Genomic DNA, 26,524 nt, shown 5'->3' with positions numbered 1-26,524 from the left:
CCCCCTTGATTTCCGGGGTCGCGGGAGAGCGGAGGAGGTTACAAAGCGAGGTGAACCATCTTGACAGAGAAGCGCAGTGTGTGTCTTTGGCCGTTGCAGCTGAGGCTCCCTCGCTGTCCCCACTCCCCTGGCAGCAGAAGCACACCGGAGTCACGGAGAGTGGCTGCGGAACATCTTACAGCACGGTAAGAACACGTCCTCCATTCACATACACCGTGAAGTCAATTACCAAAGCTTTAATTAGATTAAAACACCTCAGTGAGCCATGACACAAAATCACGTGTTGTATATCTCGCTGGAATTGATTTCTACCTGCTTGTTAGGAGTTGTTGACATGACAAATGTGTTTTCCTGACGATATTTCGCAGTAAACTGATGTTTTGTTGTGATCTTTGTACGTACTTACTCAGTTGGCTGTATACAGGACGTTTCATAAATTCAGTGACCTTACCTAAGCTGCATTAATTTTGTATCTTTTTATGAAATCAGTCTATTATGCAAATAGGGATTTAAAATGACATTACTTTTTCCCTTAAAAAAGCTCAGTTTGCTGTCTTTTTAAGGTTCCTCTTTTTTCTTACAATTGTGTCTTCCTCTTTCATTCTTACTCATTGGGATTTTTTTTACACCCACAATGTGGCCCATCTACACTTCCAAGTACTCGTGGTACTTTCTGTGAGTCATTTCGCCAACACCAATACACCCTATACCTCCTAACAGTCTTACACTTCAACATGTTTAAGGGGACTGTCCAACAGTTTAGCCTTTATGCTGAATAAATCCTCCAGCTACAACCAAAACCACATCTTATACACCTATGTGAGTGTGCCCCCACAATACAGTCTCATGTTTGTTTTGCTTGATTTAATGGTCGCCGTTGCATGCAAGTCATATTTACCTCCACTGTCTAAATGTTAGCTTGGACCTTTAAGAGCTCATTTATCATCTGGGGACTTGGAGAGGAGATTGTAAGCAACATGAAAAAGATCATCATTGGAAAATATCTCGAGGCAAACACTACCTTTTGAATGTCATCTTTAAAAAAAACAATGGCAGATGTATAATTTCAGTGTTTGGATAAAGTAAACAGTCATGTTTGGCAAGACAAGCCAATTCCAGACACTTATGGAGGATCATATTGAAAATCAGTTCACGTGTCATTTCTAAAAGGAGAAGTTACTTCACAGAAAGAGGAAATTATGCGATTAAACTAGTCAACAGCTTTTGGATACAGGCATATATGGATGTAACTGATTAAATATATTGCCAAAACAAATATTGCATTGCTTCTTTAATCAGCTGGCCAAGACATGAAGACTCTTGTTATCACAGTTAGACATTTTGTTACCTAATATGTATCACTCGAGGATTAGTTCCCTTGAAGCCGGAGCAGTAAAAAAGGCAAAATATGGTGCTACAAATTCAAACCCGTCGGCTTTTGATAGATGGCTTGCTTAAGGAAACTTTGTTTATTGCTCAGGCATGAACTATTAGCGCCTCAGATAGCTAATTGTAAGCTAATGCCTGAGTGATGGATGGCTTTAATAACCTCACACAGCCCTGGATGTGTTGCACTCAGCGAGCTCTGCTGTTATTCATTACCTAGGTGTGAGTGTGCTGCAGGGCGCCATGACAACACTAGGAACAGGTAATCTCCTGTTATCTATCCCTTGGCCACTCCCTTAATCCTGAATTTATGCAGAAAGAGTCAGGTCAGAGCTCTTACATTACATTTGGGTGATAATAAAATCACATAAAGTGCAGTTGTTTCAAAATACACTGTGCATCCATCTAGGGTTGATTTGAATTGGAAGTAGGGTGCTTGTGTGCTGCAGTGCATGACGGTGATAGTATAGGCCTAACCCCAGACTGGGTGATATTTGAGCAATGCACATACGTCAGAATACCTGAAACGTGCACAGAAGAGCAACTTAGGGTGCTCTGTCAAAGAGGAATCTGAAGAATTTCAGAGCTGCGGCCTGCATATAAATAACCACGTGTGAGAAAATGCAAGCTCCTTTTTATTGGCAACAATGTACAAGCTTGACTAAAAACAAACCAAAATAGTTGAACAATCCTCCTCCAGAGCAGGGAAAAGCTGAATGGCATTATTTTCTTTTGTTAACGGATTATTATCAGGGTGTTTTCTGCACAGGAAACGTCCCTCTGCTGAGAAAATAAAGACTTTTCCAGTGCTGTTTTGACGTCATAGGTCAGAAGCTGCAGCCTGAGACAACTCTGTCTTATCTGTGTCCTTCAGGCAGAAACACAAGGGACTGAAAACAACAGAGAAATTGTTAGAGCTGAGTGGCTGTATTCATGAATCTGTTTATGTGGAGTAATCATCACTGCTGGTGTGTTGGCTGCATTTGATATGTGAGCGTACAGTGGACGTATAAAGCACATACTGTACATTGCACAGGGTCAGGACCTTGCATGCACACAAGGACACATGGCTGCTTGTGTTACTACAGTACAGAATCAGATGCACGGTATAACACATATCCAAAATCATCTATCAGGATAAAGGCTAGATCATGTCATATCATCAAATAAATATTCATCACGAAAAAAGCATGTTCTTTGGTAAAAACAAATATCATTATATTAATAAAAATGATACATACTAATGAACAAATTCAAGATAAACTCCTGTTTAAGCCTTTTTCTGTGAATTAAATATTAGACGAACACAAATAATTAAAAACCTTACTGTTGAATTAACATTTTCAATTGAAATTATGAAGAAAAACACTGATACACACTATATTTATAATATTTTGTTAGCACATTAAATGGAATTACAGATCGTTGTAAAAACAAAACTGCCTACTTCAAAATAAAAATTCCATCAAAAATGTTTTAGATTTTGATGAAATGTTGAGTTAGCATTTGCTTGTTATTTTCGATTTACACAATGTAATTGTCAATAAAGATATATGAATTCAACACGATTTGACATTAAAATACAAATATGTGATTATTTTGAATGGTCGGGCGGGCCGTGTGCAACCAGTTGACCTTCAGTTGAGATAATGTTGGATCTGATGGAGCTGTTTCATGTTGTTGTAGTAAGTGTGGTCATGTTTAGCTTTGGGAGCGTGGTGTAATTTAAATGTTTTCCCAACCTCAGTGCTCTCCTTCGGGATTCACAAAGAGCGGGTCAACTGATGGCTTTAGGCCTGAAGAGGAAGTTTGTTTTGCTGTGGTTGCTTTCTGTGTCGTCTCTCTGTGACAGCAAGGTGACGACCCTGAAAAGCAGAAGTAGTATTTCAACGGAAACGAGGATCCAATCACAGAGGTCCTCTAACTTGTCACACAGAATATGACGCTCAGTTGTTTGGAGTGTAGCCTTTCATTTCCGTTCCTCTGTGGTCTGAAACCACATCTTGGCCCTGCATCTGTTTGGCTCAGCACGGTGGTTAACTGAGCCACCTCTCCTCTAACGCAAATGTGTTTACTGCCATCTTACGTCAAACGCGCCTATAAATCACCCTTAGTCTCCTTCCATCCACTAACTCCTGCCAGCTTCATGCATTTACACTATGCCTTTTTTTTTTCTTCGATACATTCTTGTCCTGCTCTCATTTTTCCCTTCAGAAACAAACTGTCAAACACTGAGCGCTGCAGTACGTGCAGCACCCAATCCCAAACACAAACACACTCCAGTTATTCTTGGAGGAATGCCCCTGCACTACAAATAATTGTCTGGTTTGTAGGATCAGTGACGAATTACTGACGCATGATTGTGGTTTACAGCCTCGCTCAAAGAGCCTTGCGTTGCTTCCAAGAATCGTGGGATTGTGACCCCTCATAGTATCAGCTTTGGGAAGACATCTTCACGCCCTGTGGGACACAATGGGATTTTCACAAACTAGCCTTGACCAAAGGCTATTGTTGTGATACTTCTATCGTTTTTCATTTCTAATGGCTCCCAGTTGCCACTTGGCGTGACTTCCAGAAACTTAGCACGTCAGCAGGGACTCCTCAGTCGTTTTTACAGATGTTACTCCTCACAGCGTTCACTGTTTTCTTAATGGCAGCAAGTCACGACATGATGATGACTAAAGATCTTTAAAAGTGTACATGCAATTCCTAGTTCCAGATCATGTGGATCAGGATATGGAAAGGGAAATAATAAATCAGGAACCAAACTCTATTGAAGAAATCACTAAATATCATTAACAGGAAAGGGAAGGCAGCCTTGTCACTTGATCAGGGATTCGGCTCAGGGGGGGTCAATCTGTGTGGCAACATGTGCAAGCACATCTGCACAGACCCCAAAGCCAGGAAACTGTGCAAAAACAGTGATTGTGTGCTGAGGAATGTGTGTGTGACAACATCACGTGTCTTTGCCAGTGAATACCGTCGTTTGTTCTTCATTGTGGGCCACGAAGCAGACCACATGATTAAATCGTAGCACTGTGTATTGTATACAAGTCATTAAATCAGCACGAACCGCTTCAACACGTGTATTTCGGTTTATTCACGGCATTCATTTAGTTATTCTACAGTATTGTTGTTTTATAGTATGTTGTTAGTGTATACAACCCAATTTGTGTTCTTTGAAATTGAAAAGGATATTGCATTGTGTTTGTTACTTTCGTTGCAGTTGTATATGTCTTAAGTGTAATTTGGCTTGGCTTCTTATTTTGTATGGACATGCTTTTATTTTGAAGGAGAGTTAACGCTGTTGACAGGAAGTTGTTGTTGCTATGGAAACAACGTGACGGAGATTAACGGAGAAAAAGTCATATCTACATACAAAGACGGAGAAAGTAAACGATAACGTTTATGGTTAAGTATTAGCACCCCCTGAAGAGGCACAAGCTCTTACGTTGATATTGGAGTTTTCAATAAATTCAATTTGGCAGCCGCAGTGCAAAGCGCTGAACAACAAAAACGAATAGTACTCCAACGAACGAATATTCGGATATTCGGGTACAGCCCTATCATTTACATGCACAAAAACTTATACAACACACTACAGGAAAGGGAGGAGGCCAAAAAGCACAGGGACCTTTTAACTGTTCAAGACATCTTTAAAAGATAACACAAACATACAGATACAAACTATAGAAATTTAAATATCCAAAAAGAAATCAGGGTAAGAAGCCCCAAACCACCTACCCCCCTTGCTATTCCACAAATAGTATAGATAATGTTGGTCTCCAGGATTCTTGGTCTTACTTACGTTATAATGGTTATGGGGACGTTATATGTCTCGAGCCCTGACCTGATACCTGCAGTAATAAAGATAGTTGTGACATCCCTACACACTGCTTTAAATCTTAGTTACAATTCGTTTTCTCTTCTAATGCAATCAGAACAGTGGGATCTGCATTTTGATCTAATAATGTCTCTGTAACATCCAACATCATAGCATTACGTTTTGTGAGATCTGAGCCAAGGATCACAACTGGCTGATATCCGGGATATCCAGGATCCTTCAGGTAAATATGAACAAAGTTAATTCAATTAAAGGCAAATGCAAACAGACAGATAGGCATCATCCCCTTGGTTTGTTACAGAACACTACCTACAACACCCTTTAATGGAGTGTGGGTTAAATACTGATGGAAAACAAGCGCAGTGTGTGTGTGTACGTGTTGAAATAAACGTCAATAACCCCATTAAGCTCTTTTTGCTCTCAGCTATAGGTCATTTGAAGCCATTTATATAATTGAAAGTGTCCTAAAAACAATTGGTTGGCCTCTTATTTCTCCCCTTCCTCCTTCCCCCTTCCCCTCTGCATCTCTCACCACTTTGGTCCTCCATCTTTTGTCCCAACAGTCTTTATAAGCCGATAATGTGACCTGACTGACCGGGGGCTAGGTTTAACACAGTTTAAATACACAGTAACATAAGAAGGGTCTGTGTTATTTGATGTGGTGTTAGGGTGTTACAATGAAGATAAGATCAGTTCCCTCCTCGTGGTGTTGCTGGGGCTGATTTATTGCCATATTGTGGGAAAGTTAACAAGAATCTGGTGTGCCTGGAATTCCCTGGAATGTGTAATGCTTGCAATGGGATGATTTTCCCCTCGGTTTCATATTTATGTGGGGCATCAAATAAAGTGTGAATCTGTCACTGGATTGTGTTTGCAAGGAATCTATCTTCATCAAGGAAACATTGATGTTCAGCCACTGGTGTGACCTTGTGAAGGTTAAAGGGGCCCTATTAGGCTTTTTTAGGATTTCCTGTAGTGTGTTATATAGGTTTGTGTGCATGTAAATGGTCTGCAAAGGCTTAAATCCAACAAGTTCCTTCAAGAGGGAGTTTCACCCCCCCCTGCCTGAAACGCCATGATGGTCTCCTTTGTTTACTTCCATAACATAATGACATCACTATTTAACACTATCACTATGCTAGCACATCTTTTGGTTTGCGCTCCAACACATACGTGATTTCCTCAGGGTTGGGACATCTCTAATAGTTGACCAATCAAAAAAGAGCATGCCAGCTAACCAATCAGACAGAGGGTGAAAAGAGGTGCTGCAACACAGGCAGAATGAGAAAAATAAAGAGCTTTTTGAACATTAAAGCATTGAAATATGTCACAGTAAAGGCACAAAATATGAATCAGAAAATGAGCATAATAGGGTCCTTTTACATGGGAAGTTGCAAGCCAAAGCATGAAGGTAAATGTCCAGAAGGAGAGAGTGAGATTGTACTGATAGTTATACTGTAGTATAGTCATGAGTAACCTCTACACTGTATTACACGGTGTTGAGCAATCAGTCTGCAGTGAGCTGTGTCCCCGTCAGGCTTCAGACAGCTGACGTTAATTATTACCTTCTCTACAGAGCTTTGCTGTGCGAGAATCAGATGTAAACATGTTTCTGTAGTGGCTCATATATCAGTTAAAGGACCTTTGTCTAATAAGATAAATATAAAATTGTATTTATTTTAACCAAGATCAATAATGTGTTTGATCATGTAAATGACAGGTATTTTAGTAGACATTTCAACAGTGGCCAGAATGATGTGTCTCACTGGGCCTGATAGTTCCATTGTGTTGTAGTGTAACCTTTTACCTGAAGAACAGATTGCACATTTGAATTGTCTATATGCTGGATGCATAACAGGCCCTTTTTTGTAATAATTGTTGTATTTTTAGTATTTATTTAAGATATGTTTAAATAAACTTGATAAACTACATTATAAATGTGCACATGCTCAGCCATTCATGTTATTTGTTGGATTTTTTCATCATCAAAATCAGAATACTTTATTTATCCTGAGGGATTGTTCTTTGTGACATTTGCTACCCTTTGAATAATATAAAATACAATAAAAATGAAAATATAAAATAGAATAATAACAAAATATTATATAAACATAAGAAGGTAAGGTTCAAATGTGCACCATTTACTCCAATATATAACAACAAACAACATATCATGTGCTGTACGACATAAATGAAAAACAGAATGAAAATATAATATGATAAAAACATTCATACCTAGGTCCATTTAGGAAGTTAAAATATAAGGGTTATATTAAAATATATAATATGTATATAGACATAAGAAGGTAAAGTAAAAATGTGCACATTTTGCTACTATATATAATGACAATAAATATGTAAATGTGCGTGTATTACAATATCTACAGTGGTGTATGACATGAATCAAAAATTGAAAGAAGTCAAAATGAAATAATATTGAATAAAAACATTCATATAAATAAAATAAGTTAATATATTTAGGTGCAATACAAAAATTGAATACAAATATTTCTAAACATATGAAGGTAGAGTAAACATGTGCCCATCTTACTACAATATATAACAATACAAAAAGTACTTTTTATACACATTTATAAGAGCCTGCTTACTGATTGTATGAAAAGTAGTTATGTTAGCATTTTAATTTGTTTGATTAGTTTAAACCTATAGTTTTTTTACTCAAACATGTATTACCATCCTCTAGATCAGGGGTTCCCAACCCCCGGTCCGCGGACCGGTACCGGGCCGCAGAGGTGTTACTGCCGGGCCGCGAAATAGCTGTGAGTTTATCGTAATATTTGCAGAATTATAAATATATAAAAATATTTTATCATAATATTTTTTCAAAAAGTGTTTAATTTTCGCACCTATGCCACCAGTCATATTATTTCATCCAGTAGCTCGTGCACACGAGCATGTTACCGGTGCGCCAAGTAGGAAGAGGAGCGCACAGGAGACAACCGTTTGATTGCAGACTGTTATGTTTATGTGGGGAAATGGTGGTGCATACATTATTTGAGATATATTTCAAACTCGGACTTCATTTTAAGGACATGTCGGCCAGGGGTGTAGAGCTATTTGTTTAAGCACCGGATTGGCAAAACAGAAGAGTAAACCAGTCTGCCTTGATCTATGAATTAATGTCCGGGACTCTCACGATCTGCTGCCCGCAGCTGCTTTATAGAAGGAAACCCTCCTTCACTTCTTAAAACGGCTGCAGCATCCGGAGGCAGCGGGACGTATACTCCGCTTCTGAGAAGTGCAGCACCAGTATGACTGTGTTTAACTTCATCAGAACAGTTTAAGAGTGACTGCAGGCTGCTACGTGTTAACCACACACACCTATACACACACATCTACACACATCGAACTGCCCGATTACTCCCCCTTTTATTAGTTTTATGAAGGAGATGTCCAGTCAGTCACCAAGGCGCATGATGTGTGTGTGTATGTGCTCTGCTCAGCTCAGCTCTGTGTGTTCGGTGTGTTTGTGTCTGTCCGACACCGGCATTTGTTTTCAAATGTTTATGAACAGTAATTTACACACATATGGCTAACTCCATATATGCGGCTGTTCCCAAAATAAATTAGTTTAATCTTAATCTCGATGTAGTGCTAATGCTGTCGGAGTGCACCGGAACGAACGACACTATCATAATATCTTCTGAAAACAAATGCCAGTGTTCATAATGCGGCTTCTCCTCGTTTTCCCAGCATTCACTGGATTATCCGTAAATCATACAAACAAAACCAAAACGTTAATTTATCTGTTTTCCCGTTTTGGTTTAAAAACTGAATAACGTCGGTTTTTTGGTTTTCCGAAAAACCAAAAAATGATACCGGTTCTTTTTTAAACTTTGTTAATATGTTTTGGATGCATATTGTTCTAGTATTTGTTCAGGCTGTTACATACAATTAGCCTCTGTTGCTACCTGCTGGTGGTGAGTAAATATTAAAATCAGTTAAAATTGACAACCGGTCCGCGATTTTTTTTTAATGTATCTGCCGGTCCTTGGCACAATAAAGGTTGGGAACCCCTGCTCTAGATACACTCACTCTTAATCTAGCTCTAACTGCTGGCCTTTATTGAGTAAACATACAAAATGCCTTGTTTGCAGCATGTGTCAGTGGCTGTGTGGGTGAAGGGTTAAACTGGAGAAGAGCTGCCTATCAGGTAACGGTTGCCAGGGGCAGTAGCTACAAGCATGTGGGAGGAGGATATTTTTCAAGGGCTCCTCCCCCGAGTGTATCATGTCCTATAGAAAGGACACTAGGAGTGAACTACAACTGTGAAGATCCCTCCCCAAATCTAAGTGAAACCACATTGGGGAATGCACTCTCACACACAATCAATCCCACACACTTTGCCCAAGTCATGTAAGTTGCTCAAGTCAGAGCTCCTTCCTGTTTTTCCACTAGTGCCGTCTTCTCTCGTGCCTGCTTTCGTAGACTGGGCTGAGCAGGAAGTCCAGAAAAAAGTTTGTCCAGGAAGAGTCGCAAATCTTTTAAAGAGGAAAAGCAGACCCACGAGGAAATCTCACAAGGACTTTCGTGAGGACGTTGTTTGTTTGTGTTGTGACATTTGAAACCGGGTGGTGTCTGCCCTACGCCATGGGGGCTGTGAGAGGTTTTGTTGGGGTTGAAAGGAGTGGAAAAGTGCTTCTGAAAGGAGAGGACTGACACACTATTTGCATATTAACTCAGTTGTTAGAGCGGAAGTGCAACAACCAGACAAACCAAATTCCTGCTGATGGATTTTAGAGGGAAACACTGCCCTGAAGCCTCAGACACTGCTGAGGAGTAGACACTCTCACACACACACCAGGAGAGGGAGAGGAGAGGGGCCAGAAGAAGAGACATGGAAGCACTGAGAGAGTCTTTTCTGAATTTGACTTTTCAGATGTCATCCTATAAGAGAGCCACGCTGGATGAGGAGGACCTGGTGGACTCCACCGCTGACGACATCTACCCATCATCACCCATGCAGGTAAACTCTCAAATACCCTTGTTTTAAAAATAGGTAACTCAGTTATTATAATACTTTACATAAGAAAAATGAATAGACCTTAAAAGGTATACAAAACAATCAAATACACATTCATCGTATCTCACGGTATTACACAAGAGGTACTCAAGGTGTTTCCTCGTCTATCGATCCATTTGTAAAATAAATCTGCTGTCAAGTAAAAGTTTCACCATTCTTGAGAAAAATGTAAACTTCTAAAACACAATTTATAGGTGCAGTTTAAAAGAAAAACAGACACTTCCTGGTTTAACGTGTGCCATCAACTTGTGTGATTTCATCCGTAGACTTCTGACATGATATAAAGCCTCTTCTTTTTTCTTGTTTGATGTAAATATCTTTTTTGGAGCTCTAATTATATGTTACACACACCAACCTGCTAGACAGAAGTGTCATGCTGCACTTAGGAAGCTTAATAACTGTAAAATAATAGCTTTACCCCTATTTCAGTTGAGTTATGAAATCCTGCTAACTGTCAAGCTTTTACATGGCATTACAACACTTTTTTGCACTAATGTTACTATCTAGATTTGTATTTTTATTTTGGCATCAGTAAGTCATTGTTTATGACAATTTACAGACCATTTTATGCAGGATCAGAGAAAAATATAAGACCAATATTTTATATCCGGCATCTCTGTGTGTAATTTTGTCAGCAGTTAACTGAATTCGGAAATTTAAAAACATTTGACATAAAGTTGTCTCACTGTAAGACCTAATAATCTTAGTTAATCTTTTTCTTTTACAAAATTCTCTTCAAGCAGACTTCCTTTTCACTATTAATATGTAACAACTAGTCACTTATCATATTGGCATAGCTTCTGAATAACATTTGTTTCTCCTCCTTTTTTATTTCCATGCCTGTTATTCCTGATTTTAAAGTAGAGTTGTGAAATGGTTTTCTCTGGGAACTTATAAGCGCTCTTTAATATACACTCTGTGCCCTTTCTTTAACTTCTTAACTTTAGAACAAGCACATCGTTCAGCACTACTTTATTTGACCAAAAGTATACAGAGCTCAAACAATGTGCTTGAGCATAAGCGTTCCTGCTATCATTATTATGCCGTGGTTTTCGGGATAATAAAATTGGGTTTTGAAATACTACATTTGGAAATGGCACGGGATAAGCAGGGGGATTTTCACAGTTGCACCCACAAAGCAGTTTAGGTCCAAACCAACCCAACTTTCTAAGCTCCAAGGATTAAGAAGCCACTGTGGCTTTTGGCATTTGATTTAGTCTCATTCAGTTTGACTTTTGAACTCTAATCTAAGCTAATAGCAGTCAATCGGATCCTTATTTATACACTTCAGGGGTAATTGACTTGCACAGGATGTAAGTGTGATCCAAGATCTGACATTTATTTACAGCGGGGATACTCTACGACCGGCCAAAGTGCTAAACGCGCCCTCTGAGAGATTTGTAAGTGGCCCTTGGAATCATTCCTGTAAGAAATAAACTCCCTTGGCAGCCTTAACTAAAGCAATATTCTCTAAGAAAGAAATGCAGGAGCAGGGAGTGCTTGTTTTAAAGCCACTGCACCAATCATTTATCAAAACAACTTCTGCATCTGATCAAAAAAAAATGCACTCTCCTCTTCTTCTTTCATGTTTTTCTGAGAAGCTTTGGAGCAGAACATCTTTAAACTGGCAACTGTTGTCTTGCAGTGTTTACATGTGAACAACAACAAAGCAGGCGTGGCTCAACAGGAATATTGTGTCATGTTATAATCCAGGGCAGAAGCAAAACATCTTTAACAAGTGCATGCTATACTAGAAGTCAGGAAACAATAGAAGAATGTGTAACCTTTTCTGTGTAGAAGGGTTGAAAGCGCCGCCAGGGTGAAGCCATTGTGCTTTAAAATAAAACCTGTCATCAAGTCCCTGAGAAGCCGTTTGACTATAGACTAATATTTTCCACACGGCATTAATTCAACAAAGGAACGCTGTTAAGAGTGTGTGCTAATGTGATTTAAAGCCATTTTATGTCCTTTAACCAAGCTTAAAATGATTATACTTGACTTAAAGGATTCGTTGAAGCACCTTAAATGTTTTTTGTGTTTGTATGTGCAGGTGACACTTCTACACGGCCGGAGTCCAACATGTTGGCCAGACAGGACACAGACGGAGCGGAGGCTGCTGTTTTTAGTGTGCGTCATGTCCGTAGGCCTGTTCGTATCTCTCATCACGACTGGGGTCTTCTACAAACAGAGTGAGTTCCAATTTCCATGTAAACTCAATGCTACGGTGACATATCTCCTGAAACCCAGCAGTGGTCTCTGTGAAGTAGCCTGAGAAGGGGAATGTTCTACAAGTATATTGTCAAATCAAAAGACAAAGCAACACACATTTCCGAAAGAAAGAATTACAAAAGAAAACACCCCAGTAAAAGGAGAGTAGTTCAAAAGAATATTTCAAAATGTCGGGAAATATGCCTATTTGCTTTTACCAAGATATGACAAGATTAATACCACTCTGATGTCTGTCCATTAAATATACATCTATCTACCAGTAGCTGGTTCACTAAGCTTGGAATGTAAGCTTGAAACAGTATAAAGAAAACAAAGAACACAATTCACCAACCCTTGTGTTGTGTTCGAAAGCTGTTACCGTTCATGGTGTTCGCGGGTCAAAGATGAATCTTGATTGGGCCAAATTTGACCTCGAGTCACCCACAAGAATGCTGCCGGGTCTTCCCAGACTCGAACACCAAATTATACACTTTTTTTTTTAAGAGACCTTCAGACTTGGCTAAAATGGTCAAAATCAGTTTTGTGGTGTTTATATAGCTGTTGTGGAGGATATCATGAAGCCTCGTTCCGATAAAAAAAACTAGAGCGTAGTTATTATATAATTTTAACTTGAAACGGGTCACGGGAGACCCGAATACAACATAAGGGTTCAAGCTTTAAAATCAATACATTATATTGCGTTTGATCGGTACAGAAACTTGATAAAAATATAAATGTATTGGAATATTTCTTAGCCAAGAAAGAAACATTTTTTGTATCAGATTGTGTTACCTGTGGACAGAGCTATGCTAACTGTTTCCCATGTTTACAGTCTTTACGCTAGGCTAAGCTAAGCTAACCCTACAGTCTTTACGCTAGGCTAGGCTAGGCTAACCCTACAGTCTTTAGGCTAGGCTAGGCTAGGCTAAGCTAGGCTAAGCTATCCCTCTGTCATCTGCAGCTACACCGTAGCTACACATTTACTGAAAAGGCTTAAGAGTGTCATCATTCTTGATATAACCTAACTGTCTTCAACAAAGGCACTTTTTCCAAATGCCAAACTATTCCTCAAATGGGCATAACCTTTTTTATAATAATACTAAGTACTGTCTGTAAAGCTTCAGCTAAGCTGCCTATAAAAAAAACCTCTCTAAATCTCTCTAGGCTAGGCTAGGCTAAGCTATCCCTCTGTCATCTGCAGCTACACCGTAGCTACACATTTACTGAAAAGGCTTAAGAGTGTCATCATTCTTGATATAACCTAACTGTCTTCAACAAAGGCACTTTTTCCAAATGCCAAACTATTCCTCAAATGGGCATAACCTTTTTTATAATAATACTAAGTACTGTCTGTAAAGCTTCAGCTAAGCTGCCTATAAAAAAAACCTCTCTAAATCTCTCCCTAGAGCTTGTTCATTACGGAAAAAGGACTTGTGGAATTACCATCACATCCAGGCGTGGTCTCATCTGTGCTTGTTTCCTCAAATGTACCATGGGAAACCTAATGTGACTTCCTCCCATTCAGAACTTCATGTCAGGTCACACTTTGAAATAATAAGAGGAACAAGGATGAATTCTCCTCGGGGTACTAAACTCATCCCTGCTCGTAACATTGTCTCCGGATCTGTTATTGACCTTATATGGACAGATGGGGAAAGTCTTTACTGTAAGTCCAGTATTAGAGTTGAGTGGTCCCTGGAGTTATTCAGTACTGGCACTTCTCTAAACACTCTTGATAGTTTTGTAAAGCTCTTCCTGTTAAACAGCTTTTGTGTTTAAACCTTATGAAGTAACACCGAGCTGACAAAAGCCTCTGTGCTGCCCTAATGGCGTTTGCTTAACAATATTGTACTCTACACACATAAAGAGCAATCACATTTATAACGAGCCAGTAAAATACCTTGTTCAAGCAAAGTGGCTGACTTAAACTTTGTTTTTAATTAATTAATTAATCCATCATCCCAAACATTCACTACATTTTAACTATTTAAAGGGGCCTTTTTTTTGTGTTTTCCCTTTTTTTTGTAGTCTGTTAGGTTTTAATGCATGTAAATGCTCTGCAAAGGTTTCCCTCCCACACACTCCCCCCAGATTGTGAAAAGAGGTGATGCAGCAGAGGCAGTATGAGAAAAATAAAGAGCTTTTTGAACATTAAAGCATGAAGACATGTCACTATAGAGGCACATCATACAAATATGAATCTGAACATTTGCATAATTGGGACAACATAATAAATTGTTAGTAGTTCACGACACGTGTGACATTTCCTTCTATAAAGAAAATATCTCACTTTTCGGCTTATTATTTCGAAAAGATCTCTACTAGAAGAGATATTCCCTCCAGGTTATTTATCTTCCCTGGTACTTCTCATAAAATAATTGTTTCCAGATGTTCCGAAAACTTAAATGACCTACCAGGAAATATTTACCCACTGTGGTCCTTAGAAACCAAAGAGTTTATAAGAACTATCTATAAAGTAAACATGTTTTATTTTTTTCTTTCCCCCTGCAGCTCACCCTGGCTTGTGTCTATCAGAGCCGTGCATTACTGTGGCCAGTGCAGTCATGGGGGCCCTGGATCGATCTGTGGACCCCTGCCATGACTTCTACAACTTTGCTTGCGGGGGCTGGGTGAAGAACAACCCCCTGCCTGAGGGCAAGTCCCGCTGGGGACCTTTCAGCAACCTCTGGGAGAACAACATGCTTGTGATGAAGCATTTATTAGGTAAGACTCTTTGAGTGGGCTCAGCTGCCTTCACCCCGGGCAGGGGTGTGATGAGTTTTTCTTCTCTGGCTCATTGGGCACAGCTGGGGAAACTGGCTTGTCTTTCATTCTTGTAATTGATTTCACTTCTTTTATTGGGCAGAAAACACAACAATAAAAGGTCTGAGTAAGTCTGAGGCGAAGGCCCAGAAATATTATCAGGCCTGCATGAATGAGAGCAAGATTGAAGAATTAGGAGCAAAGCCACTACAGGAGCTTATCAGCCAGGTATGTTTCTTTTTGACTAAAGCAATCAGACATCAAACACTTCATCATTTCAAGAGGTCTCTGAGCCTCTGCCTTTACATTTCCTGTTTCAGTTAGGAGGATGGTCCCTGACCGGAGACTGGGACAAGGACAACTTCCAGGAAGTTTTGCGTATGGTGTCAGCCAACTTTCGCACCTCACCGTTCTTCACAGTGTTTGTCAGCACCGACTCCAAAAACTCCAACAGCAACATCATCCAAGTGAGAGGACAGGGGCGAAAATGTTATGAATGAATGGAAATGTATTATTTACATCTCAGAAAGTGCTTTTTCACTAAAAACCTTTTACCACATTCTTTTAAACTTACATTAAAAATTACATTTAAAGCAGCACAGCTCTCCCACTTTCAAATTCTGATATACTACACACTTTTGTGTCATTTTTCATATTCTTGTGTTTTGTATATTTATAGTTCTTGAAAACACTTATTCTTTGAATTGTATAACAGTTTTTGTAATTATTCTATACTTCTACCAATTTCTACCAAGATATATTTCAATCAATCAATCAATCAAAGTTTATTTATATAGCCCAATATCACACATTTTACATATGTCTCAGTGGACTTCACAGTCGTACAGAAAATGAATACGATGCACTCTGTCCTTGGACCCTCACAGCCGGCAAGGGAAAAACGTCCAAAGAAACCCTCCAGTTAATTGGGTTGATTTTTAAATCCTCTTACTACTACTAGTATTACTACTACAACTATACATAATATAATAATAATTAGTTAACAAAAAAAAACATAAACAGTAAGTCTATAGATATTAACAATACAAATATATCTATCTATCTAGCGAGTACACAATATGAAAATATACAGGATAAACTAGAATATAATAGACTAATCTGATATTCTGGGGCCAATCCACTCATTATCACGGTGGTCCTGGTTTCACACAGACAGTTTGACACAAGAGTTCATTACTCTGCAGGGTGTCATGAGAACGTAACAAATAGCACAGATATGGTCTTTGGCAAGCTTCTTCTTTCAGGCTGCATGCTGGTAGCGCATGAATGAAAACAGAAGGTACATTGTGAGGGGTTGAGATGGAGGCTGAACTGTTTGTCATAAATGTTTTTTCTCAAATCTAGGTGGATCAGTCCAGCCTGGGGCTACCTTCACGGGATTACTACCTCAACAAAACAGCAAATGAAAAGGTACTTGTGGACAAATTGCTTGTTTTACAGTGGTAAAGCGGCTACAATGTTTTGACTTTAAAAGTAAAGGATATTAAAGCTCATAATTTCATCAAGATCTGGAATTTCTACAATGACAATAAAAAACAGGTTATCCATCCAAATATTTGAAAATAAGGAAATATTAAAAGAGAAATATTTCAGCCCCAGGGTGGAAATCAACTCTGCATAGTAGCTTATGTTGGCATAGTTTAGGATTACTTTCCTGATAGATTTTTCTCTCACACACACACCCCTTGTCTCCCCACATCCCCCCCCTCTGCACTGCCTAATGGACTTACAGTATCTGTCAGCATACCTCAACTTCCTGGTGGAATTGGGGGTTCTTCTTGGTGGCTCCGAAGAGACTTCTTCATCACTGATGCTTGAGATCGTGGACTTTGAAACCACCCTGGCCAACATCACAGTCCCTCAGGACGAGAGAAGAGACGAGGAGCTCATCTACCACAAGATGGAGGCCAAAGATCTGTCGGTGAGCAATCCCCCACATTAAACAAGAATATACAGATCTTAAAGGGGCCCTATTATGTGTTTGGGGGTTTTCCCTTTCCTGTAGTGTGTTATATAGGTTTTTGTGCATGTAAATGGTCTGCAAAGGCTAAATTGGATAATTAGACTCCTTTGTTTACTTCCGTAACACAGTGACATCACTATGTAACACTCGTGCTTCTTTTGGCTAGCACTCCAACACATAAAAAGTAATAGGCTAAGGGGCAGGACATCGCTAAGGGGCAGGACATCTCTAAGCGTTTGACCAATCAAGACAAAGTAGACCAGTTAAACAATCAGAGCAGACTGGGCCCTGGTTTCAGACAGAGGGTGAAAAGAGGTGCTGCAGAAATAACATTAAACATTAAAGCATGGAAACATGTCACAGAAGAGGAAAACATACAAATATGAACCTGAAAAGCAGCATAATAGGGCCCTTTTTAAGATAATAATATTCTATAAATCATGATAAAAAGTGTGAAGCTAAATTATGCAATAACATAAATATAAATGTAAATGTTCATATTCATTGTAAAAGCTAGACTTTGTCTCAATGTTTGTGTTTTATCTGTGTTTCTGCAGACTCTGGTTCCTGCAGTTGACTGGATGCCATACCTCACAGAAGTGTTTGCTCCTGTGCCACTCAACGAGTCAGAGCCGGTAGTTGTTTATGCCAAAGAATACCTCGAGCAAGTTTCGGAACTCATACTCAAAACAAATAAAAGGTCAGTTATTTTATGAGCATTTATACTTTTATGCATCAAATACATTTTGCATGTTACAATTTCTTTTTAAATAATCACTAGCATAAACCCTCCTACTGAAAGGCTCATTGGTAAGCAATCACGCTGACAGAAGGCAACTAAACAATGGATTTGATATTTCCTTTTTAGCCTACTCAACAACTACATGATAATGAAGGTGGTGAGGAAGATGGTGTCCATTTTGGACCAAAGGTTCCAGGATGCAGAGCAGCGCTTCCTTGAGGTCATGTACGGGACAAAGAAGGTGAGACATTAAATGAAGGTACTTTACAGTCACTGTAATCAAGTATGACACAGATAGATTTAACAGTGAGATGGGATAGAGTCCAAAAAACCTGTGCAAGATTCTAATCTAGATAAGGTATTTTTAGCATGTTTGTAGACTAGATACTATCTGTACGTGAATTGAGGTTTTGTCATTATCATTCTGCTTTTAGAAGCCCAGTTTATACTGGCAGGGGGAATGGCCCAGAGCCAAACCACTAACATGTTGGAAAGCTTCTCACTTGACCTCTTGTTCTTGTGTCTTTGACACTGCAGACACTTTTTTACTGAATGCAGGAAGAAATGTGCGCCAACTGAGAAGCAACAAGAACTGTAAAATATCAATCAGTGTTTTATGGCTAACCTTGTTAACCTGCGTTCTTAATCTATATGTAAACAGGAAACCTGGTTTCCTTATTTAGGTTAAGAGGTTTTAAATGAGAAAGCTACTTAACACGGCTACATTTTGCTGAACAAACCTGATTTTGTTGCATATATGAGTGTGTGTGCTTTGTCCAGAAACAATGTCTCAATCAGTTTTCATTGGAACTATCTGCTACCAAAGAAATAGTTCCAATAAAAACTATTCAAAGCAAGGTCCTTGTATTTTCCAGTTGTTGGAATATTGTTTCTGGACAGAAGTGTTGCTATTGAATTGAGCACCACAACTACAATTATTTTCAGCTTTATTGTGTTTGGGTGAAAGCAACACTCATAGAGACCTTTAACTTAATTCCACAGTTTATCATCTGAAATCATTGCAAGATGCAACTACACTTTTAATAACTTTATATAACACTTAAAATTAGTGAACTGAGATATTAAAGGGGCCCTAATTATGCTTTTTTTTTTTTTTCCTGTTCTGTAGTGTGTTATATAGGTTTTAGTGCATGTAAATGGACTGCAAAGGCAAAAATCCCAAAGTTCCCTCCAGGGAGAGTTTCTTTCCCACACGCCTCTATTGGCTAGCGCTCCAACACATTGTACGGTGGCAAATCTCTAAGCAGTTGACCAATCACAACAGAGCCGGCCAGCTAACCAATCAGAGCAGACTGGGCTCTGGTTTCAGACAGAGGGTGAAAAGAGGTGCTGCAGCACAGGCAGTATGAGAAAAATAAAGAGCTTTTTGCACATTTCATTAAAACACTTGAACATTTCACAGTAGAGGCACAAAATACAAATATGAACCTGAAAGTAAGCATAATAGGGCCTCTTTAATTAGACACGTAGTCAAAGATATTAATACTTAAATCCATATCCTGTCTTAGTGTACATTTAAATGACTATGCAATATCCTGTTCCCCTGACATTGTTTTAAAATAGGGATAAGCTGTTAAAACAAACCCAAGCTCTCTATGTATGTCTGTTTTATGTGAGAGTGCCGCTGAGTCTCTTTTTCCATCTGTGCCTATGTGAACACATTTACAACTTCTTGTTGCTTGCTCAGAATGCTCCTCATTTCCTCACTCTGATCCTGTTTCCTCTTTATCTATGTATACATACATCCCAATTTGTACTTGTCCTTCCTTTCACCTGATAATCACTTTGACACATAGGGATTTTTTTTACATGCAGTAAATTAATTAACTGGTTGCGTGTGAGACACTGTTTTTGAACATTTCAGAAAAAAATATATCAACATGCTTTTTTAGTAAATGACATGAAGAGCAATGTCAAGGTAAAGTTGAGCGTTAAGTTTCATTTCATTTCAAACCTTTATTTATACAGGTGAATCCCACTGATCTCTTTTTCAAGGGTGACCTGCTGCAAGTAGGTTCCACATGAATACATATAAAACAGAAAACAACAGAAAAACAAAAAAGGACATCATACAGCATATTTACAGCGACTACAGTTTACATAGCTAGTGACATTTACAGGTTCCAACAGTCTCCGACTGCATAGCATCTATCCGTGCTTTAAAAACATGTAGTGGAACCAAATTGCTCAGCTTCCATTCCTTTTGCAGACTGTTCCAAGTTAGTGGAGCTGCGCATCTAAAAGCTTTTTTCCCTAAGTCAGTCCTAGCACTTGGCACATTTAATAAAACCACATCATGAGATCTCAGGCAGTAGCTACTTTCAATTCGCCGAGAGATCAGAGAGCAGATGTAAGAAGGTAGTTTATCCAACATGGCTTTGTAGATGAACATGTACCAGTGACTGAGCCTCCGTACAGTTAGTGAAGGCAAACCAGCCCTTGCATACAGGGTACAGTGATGGGTTAATACTTTACAGTTTGACTTGAAGTGAAACTGCTGATTTAAAATTAGCCCTTGATCTTTTTCTGTGCTGAAATGACTCCTCGGTCTTTTTTCATTTAGTAGGTGTTTTGTTGGTTGGTTGCTTGCTTGCTTGCATTTCCTCAGCCATGAGTGTCAATGACCTTAAGGGTGTTGTTGCCATTTTTGACTCAACAAAAAACCCAGCACTCAGTCTTTTAGAGAGAACACTTTGTCTTTCAGCCCACAGAGAGATAACAACCTTTTTTTTAATTAATCTTCTAATCTACACAATGGCTCCTCAGTTTGTTACGTCATTGGATTTAAGTCTAAAAAAATAACAATTCTTATCTATTTCTGTTTTGATGTCTGAAAAACTACTTTATTACCAATACCCATAGATTATGGGTCCCCACTTTACCTATAGGGATAAAACTAATGTTAATACATGCTTATCCAGTTTAGAGTCTTGGGGGCCCCTATCCCAGCATGCACTGTGCTTGAAGCTGGAACAGATTGACCCGGTCACCAAACCTTCAGAGGGCTTTGCAGGAGAAATATCTATTATTAGACTGCGTTGTCTCAGTAGGAACATGTTTACTGTAATGCTTTCTTTTCACTTCTGTTTAACCATCACCACAGTTCTCTCCACCTACACATGAAGCCCCACGGCTACATGTTCAGTCTGGGAAATGTAGACAGTGACTAACAAATGGGGTCAAACTAAATGTGACACTACAATAAAATTCCAGACTAAAAGGAAATTCCAAAGTATTGTATCTTCACTACACTGATGAAGCAATTTTCCTTAACGTATCTCGACTTGTTGATCTCGTGTTGCAGAGCTGCTCTCCACGCTGGAAGCTGTGCGTCAGCGACACAGACAGCGCCCTGGGCTTTGCTCTAGGAGCCATGTTTGTCAAAGACACCTTTGCCGAAGACAGCAAGACCATTGTAAGCATTTCAAAGTCTTCCCCTCACAAAAGCTGCTCCTGCTGTGTGAGATGATTTGACTCTCTTTTGTCCCTTCTGTGCTCCAGGCTGAGGGTATGGTTGCAGAGATTAAATGGGCGTTTGAGGACAGCCTGAAAGATGTGAGCTGGATGGATTCGGAGACAAAAAAAGCAGCCAAAGAAAAGGTAGGATAAGAAAGATGATGTTTATTCCCTCTTCAAAACATTTTCCAACTCCTGCTTCAGGGAGACATTAACATCTGAATGAGTTCTGTTGTTGTGTGCTGAAGTGGGTGGGAATTACAGCACTGCCACCTGGTGTAAAGATGTGTCTTATGCAGTTTTTCTTTATATATCACAGGCGGATGCAATATACAACATGGTTGGATATCCAGAGTTCATCATAAACTCCACAAAGCTGGACAAAGTGTTCAATGATGTAGGTAAATGTGGAACTGTATCATCCTGTTACTTTTGTTCATCACATAATGTCTCACTAAAACACCAAATTACACTTCTAATTCCTCTCTTTTAGTTTGAGGTGGTGAATGAACTCTACTTCCAAAATGTCATGCAGTACTACAACTTCTCAGCCCGAGTGACTGCGGACCAGCTGAGGAAAACTCCCAACAGAAACCAGTGAGTTGCCCCTGGTTACCCTCATCCCCCCCCCTCCAGCCCCGCTCGGCCAGAGACGAGGCTGCACGCTCCGTTGGGGGCACATTCCCATTATACTGACTCGGCAGAATAATGCTGCCATCCACAAATGTTCCCAGGCAACCAACTTCCCTCCGCTGACCTGAGCCTTGTCTCTAATTAGGCTGACGAGGGTTTCCCATGCATTTCAAACTGATCTGCAGTCAGCCCGGCACAGTAGCGAGGGAAGAATCAATATTCTGAATTTGTTGTGACCTTGATGTCAGCCTCACATGTTGGTCCTGCGTGTTCCTTGTTTTTCTTTAACAGGTGGAGCATGACCCCTCCGACCGTGAATGCATATTACAACCCAACGAAGAATGAGATGGTTCTGCCTGCAGGAATCCTTCAGGCTCCGTTTTACAGTCGTTCCTGGCCTAAGTACGTCTTCTGCATCGCATTTCAGGCTCAAACAATCATGCTGGATGGATTTTTATTAGAATAGTATAGAAAAAAGGTGGAGCACTGTCTTTAATTCACAGAACCATAAAAGCAGTATACAAAAAACATGGTATTAAAACAACAGTGAAGTTTAAATCAATACTAGTAGTAAAAAGCATTCTCCAAAGGACATGGCCTTTAGCAGCTGTTTTTATAACTAAACATGAGTGTCCTGTGGTGTGCAGCAGATAAGAAATGGTAATCAGACTGATTTGCCATTCTGTTTTACTTCATTGATTTCTTTTTGAATATTTGTTGATTTGATTCCATTTGAATTGCTGATCTGAGATGAGGGCAACGGCAAAAAAGGGGATCGAAAGAACTCACTTTTTCTTTTACACAGATTAAACAAACAAGATATAATTATAAATTGGTCGTGCTGGTGTGTGGATTTTGTTTACAGTCTTTTTGCTAAGCCAGCTGTCCTCTGGCTGCAGCTTCATATTGATCAAACCGATATGAGAGTGGTATCAATCTACTTATCTAACTGGCAATAAATTGAACAATGTCAAAAATGTTTCCTCAGACACAGTTGCTTTAACCATCTTTGTGGGACATACAAACACATTGAAATGTAGTCATTGGGGGTCATAAAGGTATATTTTTTACGCTTTTTCAGAGCTCTTAACTTTGGGGGAATTGGCGTCGTCATGGGACATGAACTGACTCATGCTTTTGATGACCAAGGTTGGTGAAAGGCTTTCCATTTTGAACTCGTTACATTTAAATACATGTCAAATAAAACCTTCAATGTCTGTATGCTTGATTTGGCAGAGAATACAGTGATACCTTACACTTTTCTTCTTTTTTTTTTAAAGGGAGGGAATACGACAAAGATGGAAACCTGCGTCCCTGGTGGAAGAATTCCTCAGTAGAGGCCTTCAAGAAGCAGACTCATTGCATGGTGGAGCAATACGGAAATTACAGCATCAACAAAGAGCCTCTAAATGGAAGACACACCCTGGGAGAGAACATCGCTGACAACGGTGGACTCAAGGCCGCCTACAAGGTCTGATATCTAATAGGAAGCGTGATTAAAGGGGCCCAATTATGCTTATTTCCAGGTTTCATAATTCTATTTTGTGTTCATCTACTGTGACATGTTTACATGCTTTAATGTTAAAAAATATCTTTATTTGTCTCATACTGCCTGAGCTGCAGCAACTCTTTTCAACCTCTGTCTGAAACCAGAGCCCAGTCTGCTCTGATTGGTTAGCTGGCCGGCTATGTTGTGATTGGTAAACCGCGTAGCAATGTCCCGTACCCCTTAGCATATCATGTAAAATGATATGCTAAGGTAATTTTGGAGAAACCAGCTCGAGTGCTCTGGAATTTGAAAATACACGGCCGGAAGAAATCTGCCACTTCCTTACAGAGCCCCTCCTCCAACACACGCGAACGCGCACATGACCAATGAGGGCACGAGATAAGTTTGTGCACAGATGGAAGGCTGACAGGCAGGTAGGCCATCCAGTTATTTTAGCCGGGCCGGCTAAAATGATTGGTCGTGCTTTTTACAGTATTACGGCTTCCACAGATGACATTTTTTTATGGATTTTTTGTCAAAGCACTTAAGATATTCATTGCTATCGGGATGTTAAGAGCATTCCATGGAATATAACAAAAAGTGTATCTCGAGCCGGTTTCTCAAACTTACCTACCCCACCTTTAAGGTCAGACCGCTGCTGTTATGTTTACTACAGCAACATTGTCAGATTGCATGTTCAAAAGGTCAGAAATCTTACCAGACAGATCCGATATTTATCCCCTGCATTAATTTATTATTCAAGGCCGTTGTGGGTCACATCATTCATCTGTATTGGAAAAAGAAACTTGTCTGGTTTACAGCGAAGCCTGGAAATGCAACAGGTGGCTATGAGTGGCCTTGTCAGCCTCTGGTTACTTCTTCACATGCAGACATTCTTTCCATGTAATGAAAGGTCATAAGCTGTGAAGCAGAGGAGCAAATCATATGGAAGCAAAAGCAGCCTACATGTAAACCAGAGGGAGTTAACACTATGGATCTTCTTTTCCCCCTTGGTGTATCATTTTACACTTTTACACAAGCAAAACAGGGACCGCATGCTAGTAACAGAATCATCTCTTTTTATTCAAAGGCTTATGTGAACTGGGTCAAAAAGAACGGTGAGGAGGCCATGCTGCCTGCACTTGGGATGACGAACGATCAGCTATTCTTTGTAGGATTTGCACAGGTTTGTGTCCCTCAAATTATTTCCTTTAACTCAATAGTGCTAATATTACTGCTGGTTTTACAACATTTCTTAACGCTACTCTCCAGACACGTTTTAAGACATAACAACTCTTCTACAAATAACAATTTGTGGTTAATCTGATGGGGTTTTAGAGAAATCAACACCCTTTCCATCTCAGTGTTTGTCCTCTGTAGGTTTTAAGTTTCCTCCTCACACTTGTATACATTGCCTCCTGTACTGCTCCTATGTACAACTTGGATTCAAGATGAGCACAAACAAACTTTCTTCCTTTGCAAATAAATGTGAAAAAAGCCTACATAAATAATGTAGACAAGATATTTAAATTAATAACTTCAACCCAACCAGAATAAATTCAGTCCAAACTCTTTATAAATCTCCTTACAATTCTCCATGTTATTTTCTAAAGGGCTAGGCGGAAACATGAATCCCTAATTGTGTGTCTCTGTGTCCTTTATTTTTGCTGCAGGTATGGTGCTCTGTCAGGACACCCGAAAGCTCACATGAAGGCGTCATCACAGATCCTCACAGTCCATCAAGATTCAGAGTCATCGGCACCATCTCCAATTCACAAGAATTCTCAAAGCACTTTGGCTGCAAAGCAGACGCTCCTATGAACCCTAAACACAAGTGTGAGCTTTGGTGATGTTTATCAGCAAGGAGAAAATGGACGTTGGGGAGAAAGGAATGTCAAAGTCTCTACTGACAGGGAACGCAAGAACCACTGAAAGTCCTTCTGCCTTGCCACTTAATGCTTATCAGGATCCTTATCAGGACAGAATGTGCCTGCTTTGCATGCAGGATTGCAATCTTCAGTGCTTCTCCAAAAGACCTGTTGGTTTAAGCAAGCAGCTTTCCCTGAATTAAATGTAACTATGAATGCGCTTTTTGAACACTGGAAATCCAAAAAATGGTTACAGAAAATGGGGGAACCACTCTCAAATGTTGTCAGCTGCTTGTTTGTCACATGTGGTGATAAATAAGCAAAGGGACGTTTCTTTTTCCTGTAACTTTTCGCTGTGCTTAGATCTTCTGCAATTTGTTTTTATTGTGTTTTATTTATGTTCACAATTTTTTTTATATGAAAGTGAACCAGGGACCTGCAAGATTTTTAATCTAATGAAACGGACAGTTCTTAATGTTAATTAAGAATGTTATTATTTGTGTAAAACTACAGCAACTGTAACACCATTTTAAAGCTTAATTACAAATATTTTGTGTACAATCTGGTCAAACTGTTACATTTTATAGAGATGCTGACATGAAATTGTGTTCCGTTGCTGCTATTTGGAATTAAGACATTTCCTGCAAAACAGTTACTACTTTTCTTCCTGCAGAACTTATGGTCCTTAACAATTATTCAAGATTAAGTGTTTGTCACAAATTATTTTGTATAGTAAAACCAATCTTTAAAAAAACGTTTGTGTCACACATTTGTTTTTTTGCGTGAGCTTACATCCACATTTGTTGTTGTACAGAGATGTTATACTAGATTAATAAAGACTAGGACCCAATGCCCCAGATCACTTAAAATAACAAATTGCAGTACATTTCATGAGGAATTGTCTTGCTGACCTGCAGATGCGAAGCAGCGAGAAGAACGGTAGATGGCGCTAATAACACACCCATGTTATAGTCCTGCTGCTGGTGCAGATTACAGTTAAAAACTATACTGTGTAAATAGCTGAATAATGAAGGATTTTGTCCATGCAAACACGCACATTGCTAAAACAATAGTGCAAGTTGATTT

At 39.4% G+C, this 26,524-nt stretch overlaps 1 protein-coding gene across 2 annotated transcripts; it reads left to right on the top strand.

The window, feature by feature from the left end:
• Positions 1 to 70: 70 nt before the first annotated feature.
• ece1 (endothelin converting enzyme 1) lies at positions 71 to 26,193 on the top strand. Of its 2 annotated transcripts, XM_034139160.1 has the most exons (19): positions 71 to 185; positions 10,131 to 10,217; positions 12,325 to 12,463; positions 14,994 to 15,206; positions 15,349 to 15,473; positions 15,566 to 15,712; positions 16,611 to 16,676; positions 16,999 to 17,187; positions 17,787 to 17,929; positions 18,098 to 18,212; positions 21,297 to 21,407; positions 21,494 to 21,592; positions 21,768 to 21,845; positions 21,942 to 22,045; positions 22,373 to 22,483; positions 23,163 to 23,230; positions 23,362 to 23,552; positions 24,661 to 24,756; positions 25,244 to 26,193. In XM_034139160.1, exons 2-19 carry the CDS (start codon positions 10,131 to 10,133, stop codon positions 25,418 to 25,420), a joined length of 2,259 nt encoding a protein of 752 aa, XP_033995051.1. In that variant the 5' UTR covers positions 71 to 185; the 3' UTR covers positions 25,421 to 26,193. The 2 variants fall into 2 exon arrangements, with proteins under 2 accessions (XP_033995051.1, XP_033995050.1); XM_034139159.1 differs by lacking the exon at positions 71 to 185 and having other exon boundaries at positions 9,577 to 10,217.
• Positions 26,194 to 26,524: the final 331 nt, after the last annotated feature.

Source organism: Trematomus bernacchii, unplaced genomic scaffold, assembly GCF_902827165.1.
Source record: "Trematomus bernacchii unplaced genomic scaffold, fTreBer1.1, whole genome shotgun sequence".
NCBI lineage: Eukaryota > Metazoa > Chordata > Actinopteri > Perciformes > Nototheniidae > Trematomus > Trematomus bernacchii.
This window is presented reverse-complemented; position numbering and strand designations above follow the sequence as displayed.

Bases quoted from the DNA above. Each gene is read 5' to 3' on its own strand.
- ece1 (XM_034139159.1), top strand. From the start codon at position 10,089: ATGGAAGCACTGAGAGAGTCTTTTCTGAATTTGACTTTTCAGATGTCA. The intron at 15,207-15,348 runs GTAAGACTCTTT...TTTATTGGGCAG, and splicing joins TGTGATGAAGCATTTATTAG to AAAACACAACAATAAAAGGT. The intron at 15,713-16,610 runs GTGAGAGGACAG...TCTCAAATCTAG, and splicing joins CCAACAGCAACATCATCCAA to GTGGATCAGTCCAGCCTGGG.